The following is a 16990-nucleotide window of genomic DNA, read 5'->3' as shown; positions in this document are numbered from 1 at the left end:
ATGCAAATTGTCCCCTTGACTGGGATTGTGACTGGGAGTTCAACCAGAGTTTGACGGGGGTGGGAGAAGGGTGGCTGGCCAACCTCTCACAGCCCCTCCCCTTGGCCAGCCCTGCCCATGCACAAATTCATGCACCAGGCCTCTAGTTAGAGCCATAACAACGGATGACGGAGTGGTTGCTTTCCTTCTTAGAGTTAAAAGGATACTTTGCAAATGTTTAGAAGTGGCCAGAGCTGTTTTTTCATTGTGATTTTGTTGTATCTGAGAACATGGTTTGCTAATCCTCATCTGAGGATATTTTTCCATTGATTTTTCAGAGAGTGGAAGGGAGGGATAGAAACAACGAAACATCAATGTGACATCGATTGGTTGCCTCTCACACATGCTCCAACTGGGTTGGGGATGAAGCCCGCAACTAAGGTATGTGCCCTTCACCAGAATTGAACCTGGGACCCTTCAGTCCATGGGTTGATGCTCTAACCACTGAGAACACCAGCTAGGGGCAAAATTTTATTTTATTTTTGTAAGAACACATCTCCAGTTGAAAGTAAAAGCCACGGGGGTGGAAAAGCATGTCTTCTTAAGACATGCTGCTTTGCTTCTTGCTCACCAACCACACGCTTTTATGTATCCCCAGCTATGCTGTGAGCTTCTTAAAGCTGGGAACAGACTTTCATTTAACCCCTTTCCCTCACTTTTAAATTATGTTCATTAAGAATAATGTCTAACACTGGAGGGTAGGGAAGGTCAGGGGGAGGAAAAAAAAAAGGAAACATATGTAATCCTCTTTGTAATACTTTAAGCAATAATAATAAAAAAAGAATAATGTCTAACATTTACTGCCTTGGCCGAGTGGCTCAGTTGGTTGGATTGTTGTCCCATACACCAAATGGTTGCAGGTTCGATTCTGTGAGCTTCTTAAAGCTGGGAACAGACCGGGCTTTATGCCCGGGTTGTAGCCTCGAGCCTTAGTGGGGGGCATGCGGTAGGCATCCAATCAATGGTTCTCTCATCGCTGTTTCTATCCTCCCTTCCTATGTGAATCAATAAAATATATTAAAAAAAATAAAGTTACATTCATTGAGAATAGTATCTAACACTTACTGTCTTGGACGAGTGGCTCAGTTGGTTGTATTGTTGTCCCATACACCAAATGGCTGCAGGTTTGATTCTTGGTCAAGGCACATGCCTGGGTTTCAGGGTGACCCCCCGTCTGGGTGTGCAGAGGGTGGGGACACAGTGGATCGTGTTTATCTCTTCCCCCTTCCCCTAAAAATCAATAAAGCCTATCTTCAGGTAAGGATTAAAAAAAGAATATCTAACACTTACTGAGCACTTACTATCTGCCAACTACTGTCCCAAAAAGACAACTAGTGAAAACCATTTGGCTGTTGCTCTACTCTATCAAGGGAGTTTTTCTCCCCAGGTGTTACTAGGACCATATTCTAGACAATGGGCCCTTAGCTATTGTGAGGGTTCTCCCTACCACTCTGCCTTGGAGGCTTTCTTTATCCAGTGTGCTAAGTAGGTCTCCTTGGAGCTCATAACTGACCTTGTCCTTACGTAGTTCATCTGGCCTAAAGAATCACTGAATTAGCTTAGTGGTGATACGCAAGGTAGCCATGCATCTCCTTGCCTGCCCAATTTGAATGGCAGAAATTTCTCATTGGTGATCTACTTCAGTGATGAGAAACTCCAGAATGCAGCACCACCACCATGCTCTGGTATGTTCATAACCAAAATCATGTCTCCAGTCCTGCACTTGGAACTATTGTGATTATATTCTGCTAGGGCCTGTATTTGTCATAGATGGACAATCCTGGGTCTGGGCCTGTGTTTCATCATCTTAGTTAGACAGCCAGCATTACTGAGTGTGGGCTATTAACTTGCTTTAGCCTACAGCCATGAATTCCACAGGTGGACTTTGGTACTGTAAGAAATATGCAGCTCTCCTTCAAATTATGTATTGGTCTTATTCATTTGGATGAAAAGAGAAAGCACTAATCAGTATTCATTCTGTATTGAGGACTTTTGGCTAACTTCCAAAGGTTATCTTTTCACCTCTCCCCAGTAGAGAAAGTTAAGTATAGTTTTTCTGGTCATTCTGGAAGAAATATTTTCTGACGTTGAACAAAACAGTTGGGTCTCATTTTTAAAGTGGTGAATTAATTTAGACATCTGGACTACCACAGTGTTTCTGTTTCACAGCATTAATCGCTATGGCTTTTGGATGGGTGGGTCATTTGTTAATGTAAGTGGAGAGGGTAGATTGTTCAATTTTCCTTAAAAAGGATTTAAGTAACTTTCATGAAAGAAGTACAAATAGTCAAAAAACATGAAAAGCAAACAACGATATTTAAAAAGACATTATAATTATCTTATTAAATTGGCAGTGATCTTTACAATGCTGTTTTGATAAGGACATGGGAAAATGGGAACTCAAACCACCTGTGGGAGTGTAAAATCGTGCAAACTTTTTGGAGGGCAATTTGACAGCATAAACCTTAATTTTTAAAAAATAGATATTTTTATTGATCTCAGAGAGGAAGGGAGAGGGAGATAGAAAAATCAAGGATGATAGAGAATCATTGATCTGCTACCTCCTGCACACCCTGCACACCCCTCACTGGGGATTGAGCCTGCAACCCGGGCATGTGCCCCGACTGAGAATTGAACCGCAGCCTCCTGGTTCACAGGTCAATGCTCAGCCACTGAGCCAAGACGCTGAACCACTGAGCCACGCCAGCTGGGCAAACCATAATGTTCTTACCATTTGATCCCACAGTTGCATTTTAAGTTGTTTATCCTAAGGAAGTAATTTGCGTTTTAAGTTGTGGTATCCTAAGGAAGTAATAAAATATTCATTAATAAGAACAAAAATGCTAATAGCATCATTTGCACTAGGGAAATGTTGAGAATACTTTATATCCAGTAAAAGTCATGTTCTTGCCCTGGCTCTGGTATGGCTCAGTTGGTTGGAACTTTGTCCTGTACACCAAGGGTGGCGGTTGATTCCTGATCAGGGCACGTGCCCAGGTTGTGGGTTTGATCCCTAGTTGGGGTGCATGTGGGAGGCAACCAATCTTACTTCCTTCTTCCCTCTTCCTTTAGCTCCCTCCCCCTTTCCCTCCCTCTCTCATTAAGATCAATTTTTAAAAATCATGTTTTTGAAGAAGATGGGAAATTATAAAAATCAAAAAACAATTGTCTAAAATAAAAAAACAAAAAAAGACAATTGTCTGTAGGGCTATTATCAGGAAACCAAAAGGTAAAAAATCCAGTAAAGGGCCCTGGCTGGATAAGCTCAGTTGGTTAGAGTGTCCTCCTGATAAGTCAAGGTTCCAGGTTCGGTCTCCAGTCAGGGTACATACAATAAGCAACCAATGGAAAGAAGAAGAAAAATGGGGCCCTGGTCAGTGTGGCTCATCCATGCACCAAAAGATCGCTGTTTCAATTCCTGGTTAGGGCACATGCCTAGGTTGCGGGTTTGATCCCAGGTCAGGATGCATATGGAAGGCAACAAATCGATGTTTCTCACATTGATGTTTCTCCCTCTCCCTCTATAAAAAAATCAATACACATTTTTTTTTAAATGGTTAAAATGGTGACTGTTATGTTTATCTCACCACAATAAAAAAAAATTGACCAAACTGCACTAGGAAAACTTAAAAATACGTGGAACAAAAAATCAATGTTTCCCTTTCTCTTTCTGGAATCAATACATTTTTTAAAATGTTTAAATCTAATACATGATTTGATATTTTGGTGCTCAGCAGAATGTAAGTTAAAAGTTTGTATTCCTCATTAGAAAACGGTTTCTCTGCTCTAGCTGGTTTCTTCAGTGGTTAGAGTGTCAGCCCTCGGACCAAAGGGCCATGAGTTCCATTCCCTGTCATGGGCACGTACCTCTGTTGCAGGTTCCTAGGCCCAGGCAAGAGTGGTAGGCAACCAATAGATAATGTCTCTCTGATGGATGTTTCCCTCTCTCCATCCCTTCCATTCTGTCTAAAAATCTTAAGAAAAAAAGAAGCCCAGCCAGCATGGCTAAGTGGTTGAGCGTGGACCTATGAACCAGGAGGTCACGGTTCGATTCCTGATCACTGTACATCCTAAGGTTGTGGGCTCAATCCCCAATGTGGGGTGTGCAGGAGGCAGCCTATCAATGATTCTGTCATATCATTGATGTTTCTGTCTCTCCTTTCTTCCTCTCTGAAATAAAAAAAGAAAAACCAAACTGGTTTGGCTCAGTGGATAGAGTGTTGGCCTGCGGACTGAAGGGTCCTGGGTTCGATTGCGTAAAAAAAATTAAAATAAGAAAAAGAAAACTGTTTCACCCTGGCTGGTGTTGCTCAGTGATCGGAACATCATCCTATGCACCGAAGGGTTGTGGGTTGGATTCCTGGTCAGGGCACATATCTAGATTGTGGATTGAATTCCCAGTCGGGGTGCATGCAGAAGGCAATCGATGTTTCTCCCTCCCACTCTCTAAGCTCAATGAAAACATATCCTCAGGTGAGTATTAAAACACACACAAAACTGTTTCTTATTTGAACTGATAGATGTTCATTTATTATTTAATTCTAGAACTCAATAGAGAGGGAATACATTCTGAAGTAGGCCCTGTGTCTAAGGCCACACACCTTTGCATATTACAAATGTTAAGCATTTCTAATGTGTCTTTTGTCTTGGTTCCTCAGTGTGTCATCAGAGGTTGAGGATTTTAACACCTCTTTATTTTCCCCCCAATGCATCCTTGTTTACCATTTTTATGACCTGTTTCTTCTAAGGCAGTGGCCGGCAAACCGTGGCTTGCGAGCCACATGTGGCTCTTTTGGCCCCTTGAGTGTGGCTCTTCCACAAAATACCATGTGCAGGTGCGCACGTACAGTGCGATCGAAACTTCGTGGCCCATGCTCAGAAGTCGGTATTTTGTGGAAGAGCCACCCTCAAGGGGCCAAAGAGCCGCATGTGGCTTGCAAGCCCCAGTTTGCCAACCACTGTCCTAAGGGAATAGTCCAGTTTCCATGTTATATTTAAGCAAAGGCCTTAGGTATTGATTTTTAAGCAGTTTCTTCGTTTTTGTTTAGACTCCTTTTGTCTTTTTGCCAAATGAAGCTTTTTTTTTTGGCTGTCATAATTGACATTGATATCAGCAAGTGGTTTTTTAAAAAATATTTTTATTAATTTCAGAGAGGAAGGAAGATGGGGAGAGAGAGAGAGTGAAACATCCATGATGAGAGAGAATCATGGATCGGCTGCCCCCCCGCAAGTCCCCCAACTGGGGATCGAGCCCACAACCCGGGCATATGCCCCTGACCAGAATCGAACCCGGGACCCTTCAGTTCACAGGCCGACGCTCCATCCACTGAGCCAAACTGGCCAGGGCCAGCAATCAGTTTTAAAATTGACTATAGAGCGGAAAGACGAGATAAACATCTGTTCGTTGTTCCGTCCATCCATGCTTTCATTGGTTGATTTTTTTAAAGGGATTTTTATTTATTCATTTGTTTACTTTCATTAATCCTCACCTGAGGATATTTTTCCCATTGATGTTTAGAGGGAGTGGAAGGGAAGGGGAGAAACAGGAAGAAACATCCATGTGAGAAATACATTGACTGGTTGCCTCCCTCAAGCCTGGACCAGGGCCTCGGATCAAGCCTGCAACCAAGGTTGTCCTTGATTTGAATGGAACCCACAACCGTTCAGTTCGAGGGCCTATGCTCTATCCCCTGAGCCAAAGTGGCTAGGGCTCATTGGTTGATTCTTCTCTGTTGTCCTGACCTGGTATCAGTCCTGTAGACAGCACTAACCAACTGACATACCTGGCCAGCTCAGCAATCAGTCTTAAAACTTTCTCTTTCAAATTGTACATTCTAGATGTGAGGAGAACAAATGTATGAGTTTAGTGTAGATAAATACCAAGTTCTCTCCACCTCTTCCTGGAATAGCTCCTGGGACCTATGAAAAAGGAGAGATTGCTACATTCCCTGAGGTTGAAGAAAATATTGCAACAAAACCTTGAACATTATGCTACTATGTAAATGGGATAATATCAACATTTTGGGAGAATGAACAGGAGGTCTCCATGTTGCTGTCTTCGATCCAGTATGAGAGCCTGTCCTGACTGTCTTGGTCTATCATGACCTGTTCCTTCTCTGCTGCAGGTGGTGGTGGGAATCTTTCTTCCCAGGGAATGTTTCAGCTACAAAATATGATTTGTTTGGTATGAGGAGAAGGAGGTTTTTGTTTTTTTTAGACAGTATTTTTTTTTCTGATAAAATATTGACTAAATGTGTGTGGGAAATGTTTAAAATCTGTGTTTTTATCACCAGTGTAATACATCTTTAAATAATACCCTGCTCTATTTTTTTCCAGGGGTGAGCCCCTCCAGGCTCCGAATAGGAGATCAAGAGTTTGATTCATTGCCTGCTTTACTGGAATTCTACAAAATACACTATTTGGACACTACAACGTTGATAGAACCAGTTTCCAGATCCAGGCAGGGTAGTGGAGTGAATCTCAGGCAGGAGGAGATAGAGTATGTGCGAGCCCTCTTTGACTTTAATGGGAATGATGAAGAAGATCTTCCCTTTAAGAAAGGAGACATCCTGAAAATCCGGGATAAGCCTGAAGAGCAGTGGTGGAATGCAGAGGACATGGAAGGCAAGAGGGGGATGATTCCAGTCCCTTACGTGGAGAAGTATAGACCTGTCCCCGCCTCAGTATCGGCTATGATTGGAGGTAACCAGGAGGGTTCCCACCCACAGCCACTGGGTGGGCCGGAGCCTGGGCCCTATGCCCAACCCAGCGTCAACACTCCGCTCCCTAACCTCCAGAATGGGCCCATTTATGCCAGGGTAATCCAGAAGCGAGTCCCTAATGCCTACGACAAGACAGCCTTGGCTTTGGAGGTACATAATGTGCAAAATATAGAAAGAAGAGATCTGCTACAGGATCTCCCTTTTAGACCTCTTAGAGCTTTGTAGGAATGCTGAATACAAGCTCCAGCATTGTGATGTTGTAGATGTTGAACCATTAAGTACTGATTTGGGCATTTAATTGGGTTTTCTCTTTTATAGAAAACCTGTTTTGGAATGAATTAGCTTAAAACTGTATAACTGAATATTCTGATTGGTCTACTAAACATACTTTGATTAATAACACCACCTGAATTCACAGGAATTAACCTAAAATATTTTTTTCTCATCTACATTCTAACCTGTTCTTTTCTTTTTATCATTGTTCTGAAATAAGGGGGGCTCACAAAGATTTGAGTAATAAGTGGTTCCTGTCAGAGCACTTACATGGAATTTTTCCACAGAAACTTCATGTTTTTACTTTTGGGGCATGGGGATTCTTACTGTTGATTGATTGTGTTCAAGTAAGAATTCAGGAGGAAAAGTAAAGCATAGTACAGGTGTGAAAAGATATACTCAAAAAGAAAAAAAGATATACTCAAAAATATTAATTCCAAGGAGCAGCAAGTTTACCTGGTCTTTGTTGTATAATGCATTTTGCAGGCAAAAAGCTAGTTCCTCCCGAGGAATAAATTATTACCTTTTACTGGTAAATAGTTATCCTTGGTAGCCCCTCTTCTCTGGCTAACCATTGTGTTTATTCCTTTATTCCTCTCTTTAGCATTCACAGCTTTGTCTCTTTCCTCCCTCCCTTTCCTTTTCTCCCTACCTCCCCTTTACCTCTCCCCCTTTCTGAGTTATATAGAGCTAGTGGTTCATTATAAAAGCTTGTACAGGAGTGGCATGCTCTCCCATCTTTCAGAGTCTCCTGATATTATAACCTGAACATAAGGAAGTAACTTTCATAAGCACAGGCTGTAGTTATGTGAGCACAGATTAGCTGAGAAGGGGCAAATGTGTATTCTTATAAACTTACATCTTTCCTAAATTTTGTTTTCTTTGGTCATGTTCATACACTGAGGAGTAAGAGCTGCCCTCTGACTAAATGGGGGAGTGTTAGCCCACAGGATAAGCCAGAATTTATTTGTATCAGTCTGATATTACTGGATTTGAAGTTTTTCTTTTACATTCTGGATAGTGTTTGCAGAGGTGGGTTGGTTGAGTCTTAGAGATTTGACTGGAATATGTGTGTTTTTGAAGTGTGTATTCTTTGACATCATGTTATGACTTAAAAGTATTGTGTCCCTGCTTTGAAGAAAAGTGAAATATATGTTGTCTAGGCCACACCACTTTTTCCCATTTAGAGTCTGGAGGATGAAGAAAACAAGTTTCTAGCCTCATGTTTTTATTTCAGTTCAGATGATGGCAATATCCAACATGGTGCTGTGCATATGACAGGTGTGGCTCTTTTTAAAATATATATATTTTTAATGATTTCAGAGAGGAAGGGAGATGGGGAGAGAACGAGAAAAACATCAATGATGAGAGAGAATCATTGATCAACTGCTTTCTGCATACCCTCTCCTGGGGATCCAGCCCTCAACCCGGGCATGTGCCCTGATGGGAATCAAACCATGACCTCATGGTTCATAGGTCAATACTCAACCACTGAGCCAGACTGACCAGGCAACAGATGTGACACTTGACAGTCATTGCAGACTTTGTTAGCACTGGACTGGAGTGTGGTAATAGCACTCATGGGATAAGTTAGCTAACACCAGGAGAGAATATATATATCACATTAATTTTCCTTCCATTTTCATGCTCTTTCGTTTTTCAAAAATATGTTTTTATTTTTAGAGATGATGGGAGAGGGAGAGAGAAAAATCTGTGTGAGAGAGAAACATCGATCAGCTGCCTTCCCTATACAACCCAACCGGGGACCAAACCAGCAACCTGGGCATGTGCCCTGACTAGGAATCAAACCATCTACCTTTTGGTGCATGGGACCCTGGTGCCAGCCAGTGCTGCATTTGCTTTCTTAATATATTTTATTGATTTTTTTACAGAGAGGAAGGGAGAGGGATAGAGAGTTAAAAACATCAATGTGAGAGAAACATCGATCAGCTGCCTGCTGCACGCCCTCTACTGGGGATGTGCCCACAACCAAGGTACATGCCCTTGACCAGAATCGAACCTGGGACCCTCCAGTCCACAGGCGGATGCTCTATCCACCGAGCCAAACCGGTTAGGGCTGCATTTGCTTTCTGAAAGAGAATTGTTTTTAATGATGCCTGCCTTGATTAGAGCCTTTAGTGCTCAAAAATGGTTGAGCTGCTAGCCCTGCTGTGAAACACAAATCTAGTGAAATAGAGATTTAAGTAGAAAACTAGTTTATGATTTTTTTTAAAAAATATATATTTTATTGATTTTTTACAGAGAGGAAGGGAGAGAGATAGAGAGTTAGAAACATCGATGAGAGAGAAACATCAAACAGCTGCCTCCCGCACATCTCCCACTGGGGATGTGCCCGCAACCCAGGTACATGCCCTTGACCGGAATCGAACCTGGGACCTTTCAGTCCGCAGGCCGACACTCTATCCACTGAGCCAAACCGGTTTCGGCTAGTTTATGATTTTAGTAAGTTTTCTTTTTTCATTGAATATTGGTTTTGAGCCACATATGTTGATTGCTGAAGATCGCCTCTTTTGAGTTAGAACAAATACCCCAAGTTATAGCTTTAAAACATCTTATGTGATTAAAAACATGGTGTTAGTTTACTATCGTAGAATTCTATAGTTGGAAAGGACCTTAGATATCCTGATGTTCAGATAGATTGAATGGATTGTTCAAACCAGGTGGAAGTGGAGATATGATCAACCCATCTCTACCTTGGTGCTTTTTCTACCATACTCAAATTCAGTCTGTGATTCTTTTTTTTTAATACATTTTTTATTGATTTCAGAGAGGGAGAGGGAGAGAGAGATAGAAACATCAATGATGAGAATCATTGGTTGTCTCCTGCATGTCCCCTATTGAGGATTAAGCCTGCAACCCAGGCATGTGCCCCTGACTGGAATCGAACCCAGGACTCTTGAGTCTGCAGGCCAGTGCTCTATCCACTGAGCCAAACCGTCTAGAGCTCTTCTTGTTTTATAACAGTGCTGCTGCCCTCCTCAGTGCAGGTTTTCTGTGGGTTCACTGAAAGCATACCCTCAGTTGTACTATCTATGCAGGGAGGCGCACAGTTCTCCTTTCCCATTTCTGGATTTTCATAGAAGCTATGCCTTATCCTTATTGAGATGAGGCTGGAAGATAAGATTAGGAGACTCTGGCTTTCTGACCTTCGAATTCTGGTTAAAAAAGAAAAAGACAACAGCCTGTCCAGCATGGCTCAGTGGTTGAGCGTCGACCTATGAACCAGGAGGTGATGGTTTGCTAAGTCACTTAAAGATACTGTGATGGCCACATGTCTGGGTTATGGGCTCAATCCCCAGTGTGGGACATGCAGGAGGCAGCTGATCAATGATTCTCTCATCATTGATGTTTCTGTCTCTCTCCCTTCCTCTGAAATTTTTAAAAATATATTTTAAAAAATGACAACAACAAACACCATTTATTGGTATATATGACCCATTGTAAGTCCAGATCTGTAGACCAACTAGGTGCATTTTAGTGGAGTTTTATACTTAACTTGAATGTTTTTCAATTATTTTCCATTATAGTTGACATTCAGTATAACACTTAAAATTGATTAATTAGAATCATTACATTTTATTTATTTAGTTCTTGTGTCAGTACCAGGCAGTTTTCAGAACGATGGCCTTGTAATATAGCTTGATCTAATTCTTTTTTGTTTTCTTTTTTTTCTTTCCTTTTTTAAAAAAAATTGTAGTTGACATACAATAGAATCATTGTATTTTAGAATTGGGCAGGACCCTAGAGATAATATATTAGACTAGCAGTCTTCAGACTAAGGCTTCTCACTATCCTAAGAGTTCCCAGAAGGTGCCTGGGGAGAGGGGAAAGCTGAGGATGCAAGGCTGTGGGTTCCCTGTCTTGCTTAACCAAAGTAACTTTTTATCTGCATTATATATTAGGCTTTCTCTAAGATTATTATTTTTTAAATTCTCACCCAAGGATATTTTTCCATTGATTTTTAGAGTAGGAGAAAGGGAAAGATAGAGAGAAATATTGATGTGAGAGAAACAGATCGATTGGTTGCCTCCCATATTTGCTCCACCAGGGCCCTGGCCTGGAAGGAGCCTACAACCGATTTACATGCCCCTGCCTGGAATGCAATCTGGGACCCTTACGTCATAGGCTGATGCTCCATCCACTGAGCCAAACTAGCTACGACAGATTGATTTTTTTTTTTAAAGAAAGGGTTTCTGTATTTTAAAACAGTAAATTAAAAAACAGTGCTGAAGAACCACCTGCCCTTGTCTTACAGATGGACATTCCCTGCGTGGTATATTTGCTGTGACCAGAGTTCTCCACTGGAATATAAGTTATTAGATACTTCCTCTTTTCCACCCACCAGATTTCTCTAGTAGAGATGCAGAGTCTGGAAAGAAGAGGTTAATTCTAGTTAACAACCAAAGTATGGACATTCCTTTGCATATTATAATTCTGTGGGTCAGGTACTCGTATCCCAGGGGAATGTAACTGAATCGGACAGATTCTATCTGTTTTGTCCAATTTATCCTGATTAAGACAGCTTTTAAACAATGCAGATATGCTGCATATTTTTGAAGAAGAAATTCTGGAAATAACAGCAGAGTTGTGTAGAGGCAGCTTTTATTTTTTTATCTTAGACCAGAGGCCTGGTGCATGAAATTTGTGCACAGGGGGAGGGTGTCCCTCAGCCCAACCTGCACCCTCTCCAATCCGGGAGACCTCAGGGTATGTCCAACTGATGGCTTGGGCCCGCTCCCTGTGGTTCTCTGTTCTCTGTGGGGCCTGCCTGTTCCATACCACGGTGACGGCCAAGTGGAGCCAACGGGTGCTGCCTGTGGGCACACTTGCCTGCTGGGCCCACGTTGCTAGGGTGATGCCGCCAGCATCCTGCCCTGGCTGCTATGGGTGCTGCCATGTTTGTTGTGGAGTGATGGAGTGATGGTTAATTTGCATATTGCTCTTTTATTAGCTAGGATTTGAGCTAAGATTTTGATCTTAGATTTTTGTTTCATGGCTCCTTGGAAGCTGGCATAGTAACAAATCTTATCTTGTACGTTGCAGGTGCTAAAATTTACTTTGCAGCCTGTTTGAAATTATCATAATATCTTTAAAAGTACTAATTATATAACTCCCATTCTCTGATTCAACCTTGCATTTTGCCTTTGATAGACGCTAACATTTCAGAGTAACCAAGGAAAACTTCTCTGATGTTCTTAGGCTTGGACTTAGTCTTTTTTTCATTTTATTTATGTTTTTTGTTTTGGACTTGTTCTTCAGGGCAAGCTGTAAAGTGCTTTGGGTCCCTGATCATATCTGACAGTGATTATTTGAGCTCTACATTTCCCCGCAAAGAACTCTGAACTATAAGTTAAGAACTTTTAACCTATGTATGGAAAATAAGAGTGAAGACCCCAATTTCCCCTTTGTTAACAGAAAAAATGAGATGGGAGGTATAAGAACATGAGTGGATTTCTGTATTGTTCATTAGGACAGGTGTCTACTGTCCCTCTTTTTTCCATCCTGTTTCAAAGAGGAAGAGAGAGGGTGAGAGAGAGAAACATCAGTGATGAGAGAGAACCATTGATAGGCTGCCTCCTGCATGCCCCCTACTGGGGATTGAGCCTGCAACCCGGGCATGTGGTCTTGACCGGAATTGAATCCAGAATCTGCAGGCTGACACTCTAGCCACTCAGCCAAACCAGCTAGGTCTGTATCTTAAGATTGTAACATATCTAAGGCAAGTGTTCAGTTTTGCTTTCTTTGTCTTTGATATAGTATATCAAGCTTCAAACTCTTCTGCATCCCCCTCATCCTCTCTAGTCTGGCCTTAGGGAATTTGGCTTTAGTGAGTTGTTGCCTAACAGGAAGAGGAGCATACATTCAGAAACATGTCATGTTTCTGACTTGAAGAAAGAACTGTTTTTAGTATATCAACCCTTTCTTTTTGTTTTTCATTTTCAAATTTTAAGAGAAAGTTTATTTAGAAAGTCACAGAGGTAGAAGTGAATTGTAGAAAAAATGGGCTCAGAAAACAAGTTACAGAAACCAAAAAAAGTTTAGCACCATTTTCTTAGCCCTCTCCTAGACTACGCCCACCTAATCCACTAGGGCAGTGGTCAGCAAACTGCGGCTCAGCAAACCGCGGCTCGCGAGCCACATGCGGCTCTTTGGCCCCTTGAGTGTGGCTCTTCCACAAAATACCGACTTCTGCGCATGGGCCACGCGGCCCTAGGGTGTCAACCACCCTTTCTTCCAAACTGTTGAAGCACTAGGGCAGCGGCTCTCAACCTGTGGGTCGAGACCCCTTGGGCGGTTGAATGACCCTTTCATAGGGGTCATCTAATTCCATCCTCCATATCAGATATTTACATTACAATTCATAACAGTAGCAACATTACAGTTATGAAGTAGCAACGAAGATAATTTTATGGTTGGGTCACAACATGAGGAACTGTATTTAAAGGGCCAGAGGTTGAGAAGCACTGCACTAGGGCCTCATGTGGATAGTCATATTGCCCTTGGGTTTATTGTTTTTGACTCCAGGAGTCCCCATGTGCTTTGAATGTTTGCGGAGGAAGACCCCATATGGTACAAAGGGTTATTTAATTTAGTACGGTCTTTCTCAGAGTATTTGTACATCAAGGCCACAATGGATAGCTTAATTAGCTCAATTGACTGCTTAAAACTTTAAATCAGCAAGTTTTGTTGCCTTGCTTGTGAAGAAGCTAGTGTAGTTCTGTGGTACTACAGCAAGGGACTGGGCTCGTCCACACTTCAACCTGCCTTTTACTTAGAGCTCTGTCGGATGTGATTTGAGACGGTACTTTGAATTTCTAAAATTAAGACAGTATGCCTGGTTGGTGGGCTCAGTGGTTGAGCATCAACCCAGGAACCAAGAGGTCACCAGTTCCATTCCTGATCAAGACACATGCCTGGGTTGCAGGCTCAGTGCCTAGTGGGGGTTGTGCAGGAGGCAGCCTATCAATGTTTCTCTCTCATTGATGTTTTCTCTATCTTTCTCTCTTCCTCTCTCTAAAGATTAATAAAAACATATTTTTAAAAAATCAAATACTGCTAATCTTGCTTAGAATTAAAAAAAATAAGTAAATAAAGACAGTATAACACAGAGAAAAGAGAGGTATTAAAACCTAGAGTTTGGTATCAAGTAGAATGGTGGGCTTAAGGTTGTATTCTGAAGAACCATCTTCTACAAAACACCTAGAAAAGCAGGATGAAATACAACAGACACCCCCCCCCTTTTTTAAATATATTTTATTGATTTTTTACAGAGAGGAAGGGAGAGAGATAGAGAGTTAGAAATACCAATGAGACGCCGAAACCGGTTTGACTGAGCCAAACCGGTTAGGGCCAGACATCCTTTTCTTGACACCTTTTTATTTAGATTTGAAATCATTTGGTAAAATGTACTAATCATAAGTATACAGCTCACGGTTTACATATATATGCACCTACTGATAATCACCTGATGAAAGTATAGAAGCTTTCCAGCACTTCAGAATGTTCCCTCATATCCTTTGTGTATGTTCTTTAATAGCAATAAAATGATGGATTCCGATGACACAAGGTAAGGATATTAGCTGGCATGTCATCAAACTAGCTTCTTAAAAGAAATTGGCCACTTTGACCCCATGTGGAAGGGAACCTAACATGAGTGCCATTTAGATTTTTAAAAAATATATATTTCTTTATTCATTTCAGAGAGGAAGGGAGAAGGAGAGAGAGATAGAAACATCAGTGATGAGAGAGAATCATTGACCAGCTGCCTCCTGCACATCCCCTACTGGGTATCGAGCCTGCAACCCAGGCATGTGCCCTTGGTTGGAATAGAACCTGGAACCCTTCAGTCTGTAGGCCGACACCCTATCCACTGAGCCAAGCCGGCTAGGGCTCATTTAGATTTTTGACATAAACATACACATCCCCTCAAATATTTTTCTTTTTAATATGTTTATTGCTTTTTAGAGAGCGAGGAAGGGAGAGGGAGAGAGAAAAACATTGATGTGAGAGAGAAACATTGGCTGGCTTAACTACCCAACAGTAAGGGCCTTACAAATTGTCTCCTGTGCGCACGAACACACACACACACACACACACACACACACACACACACACGGAATCAACCAAAAAGCCAGACAGGTGCTCTGACTGGGAATCGAACCAGCCACCACTAGGTGCACAGAACCATGCCCAACTAACTGAGCCACACCAGCCAGGGCTCAAATATTTTTCATAAGTGGTGGACTTACATTATTCTGGGTTCAACTACAAAAATAGCACTTAGTATGACATTAGTGTTTTGACAGGTAGTACAAATAAAAATTTAAAATGGAGGAAAGAAGTGCTGCACATGCTATAATTGACTTTTATGTAGCAAGGGGCTAGCAGCACAGGGCATAAATTTTAGTGACGTGCTGTGTGTGCGTGCATGCGTGTGTTTAGTGTGGAGAGTCAGGGTTGCTGACAGGTCAAGCACAAGGAAATTCACGAAGGTATAGTCAAATGTTATGGAGCTGATGCTGTGTGCCTAGCTTCTTTTTCTTTTTTGTGTGTGCCTAGCTTCTTGCAACACCGCAAAAGTTTTAAAAATAAGGGAACAAGTGAGATAAAGTCTGAGAATTAGAATTGGGGACAAAAGTAGAAATCTTTCAAACTAATTTTACTACCAAGGAAATTTTCTCTTGATGTCTGGCCTTCCTCTTCCCAAAGACTGTAAGAAAATCTTTACTTGTCATAGTTGACCTGCTCAGATGACCTGCTCAGGAATGTTGAATTGGAAGATTGCTGGGAGTAAACGGAACCCTGGTGCTGGCAGCCTATAGGGATCAGATCTGCTTACAAGGATGGGCATGCAGTGTGTTCCCTTTCCTCCCCTTACACCATTAGCCTTCATCTTTACAGTATCAGCAAACTGAGCTGCTGCTTTTTCTCACCTTTTTGTCTTATCCCAAATATAGTCTTTAATATTCCCTGGTTTCTTTTTACTTTTCACGCAACATCTTTAGGCCTCTGGTTTCAAGATAGTTCTTTAGGAAATTACAGACAGGCCACTAGGGAAACTGTTTCCTCTGTGCGTGAGATCAAGCTAGTTCTAGAGAAGGCCTGGACCTAGACCTGAGTTGGCTTTGCCTGTAGTTGGCCTACAGACATTCTTTTTTTTTTTAATATATTTTATTGATTTTTTACAGAGAGGAAGGGAGAGAGATAGAGAGTTGGAAACATCGATGAGAGAGATACTCGACCAGCTGCCTCCTGCACACCTCCCACTGGGGATGTGCCCGCAACCCAGGTACATGCCCTTGACCGGAATCGAACCTGGGACCTTTCAGTCCGCAGGCCGACGCTCTATCCACTGAGCCAAACCGGTTTCGGCTGGCCTACAGACATTCTTAGACAACCCCTAGGGCCCTGGCAGCATAATTAGAAAGTTCCTGGTATGGTGAAAAGAGAATAAATTGGCTTTAGAGCCAGATACTTCTGGGCTTAAATCCCAGCCCGGCCACTGACGGTATGATCTAAGGCAGCAGTCGCCAACATTTCAGACCTCACGGACCACCAGTGGTCCACCACTGACCTAAGGTGTGTATCGTGTGATTTTTGTAAATCTTAGTCTTTTTCACCTGTAATAAGAAAACAGTTCCTGTCCTTTAGGGTTATTATGATGATTAGAAAATAATTAATATAGCCAAAACCGGTTTGGCTCAGTGGATAGAGCGTCGGCCTGCGGACTGAAAGTTCCCGGGTTCGATTCCGGTAAGGGCATGTACCTTGGTTGCAGGCACATCCCCAGTGGGAGGTGTGCAGGAGGCAGCTGATAGATGTTTCCCTCTCATCGATGTTTCTCTCTCTCCCTTCTCCCTTCCTCTCATTCTCTCTCAAATCAATAAAAACATATTTTTTAAAAAATTACTTTTTAAAAATTTTAACTTTGTTGA

At 42.0% G+C, this 16990-nt stretch overlaps 1 protein-coding gene across 1 annotated transcript in view; it reads left to right on the top strand.

Annotated features, from left to right (window-relative positions):
• CRK (v-crk avian sarcoma virus CT10 oncogene homolog) overlaps positions 1-16990 on the top strand; it is a 30712-nt gene that overhangs the window by 8345 nt on the left and 5377 nt on the right. Inside the window, exon 3 of the mRNA XM_006768085.2 lies at positions 6371-6911. Within this exon, the coding sequence (XP_006768148.1) occupies positions 6371-6911 (541 nt within the window). The remainder of the gene's footprint in view (positions 1-6370; positions 6912-16990) is intronic.

The sequence above is a fragment of the Myotis davidii genome, unplaced genomic scaffold, assembly GCF_000327345.1.
Source record: "Myotis davidii unplaced genomic scaffold, ASM32734v1 scaffold363, whole genome shotgun sequence".
NCBI classification, from domain to species: domain Eukaryota; kingdom Metazoa; phylum Chordata; class Mammalia; order Chiroptera; family Vespertilionidae; genus Myotis; species Myotis davidii.
This window is presented reverse-complemented; position numbering and strand designations above follow the sequence as displayed.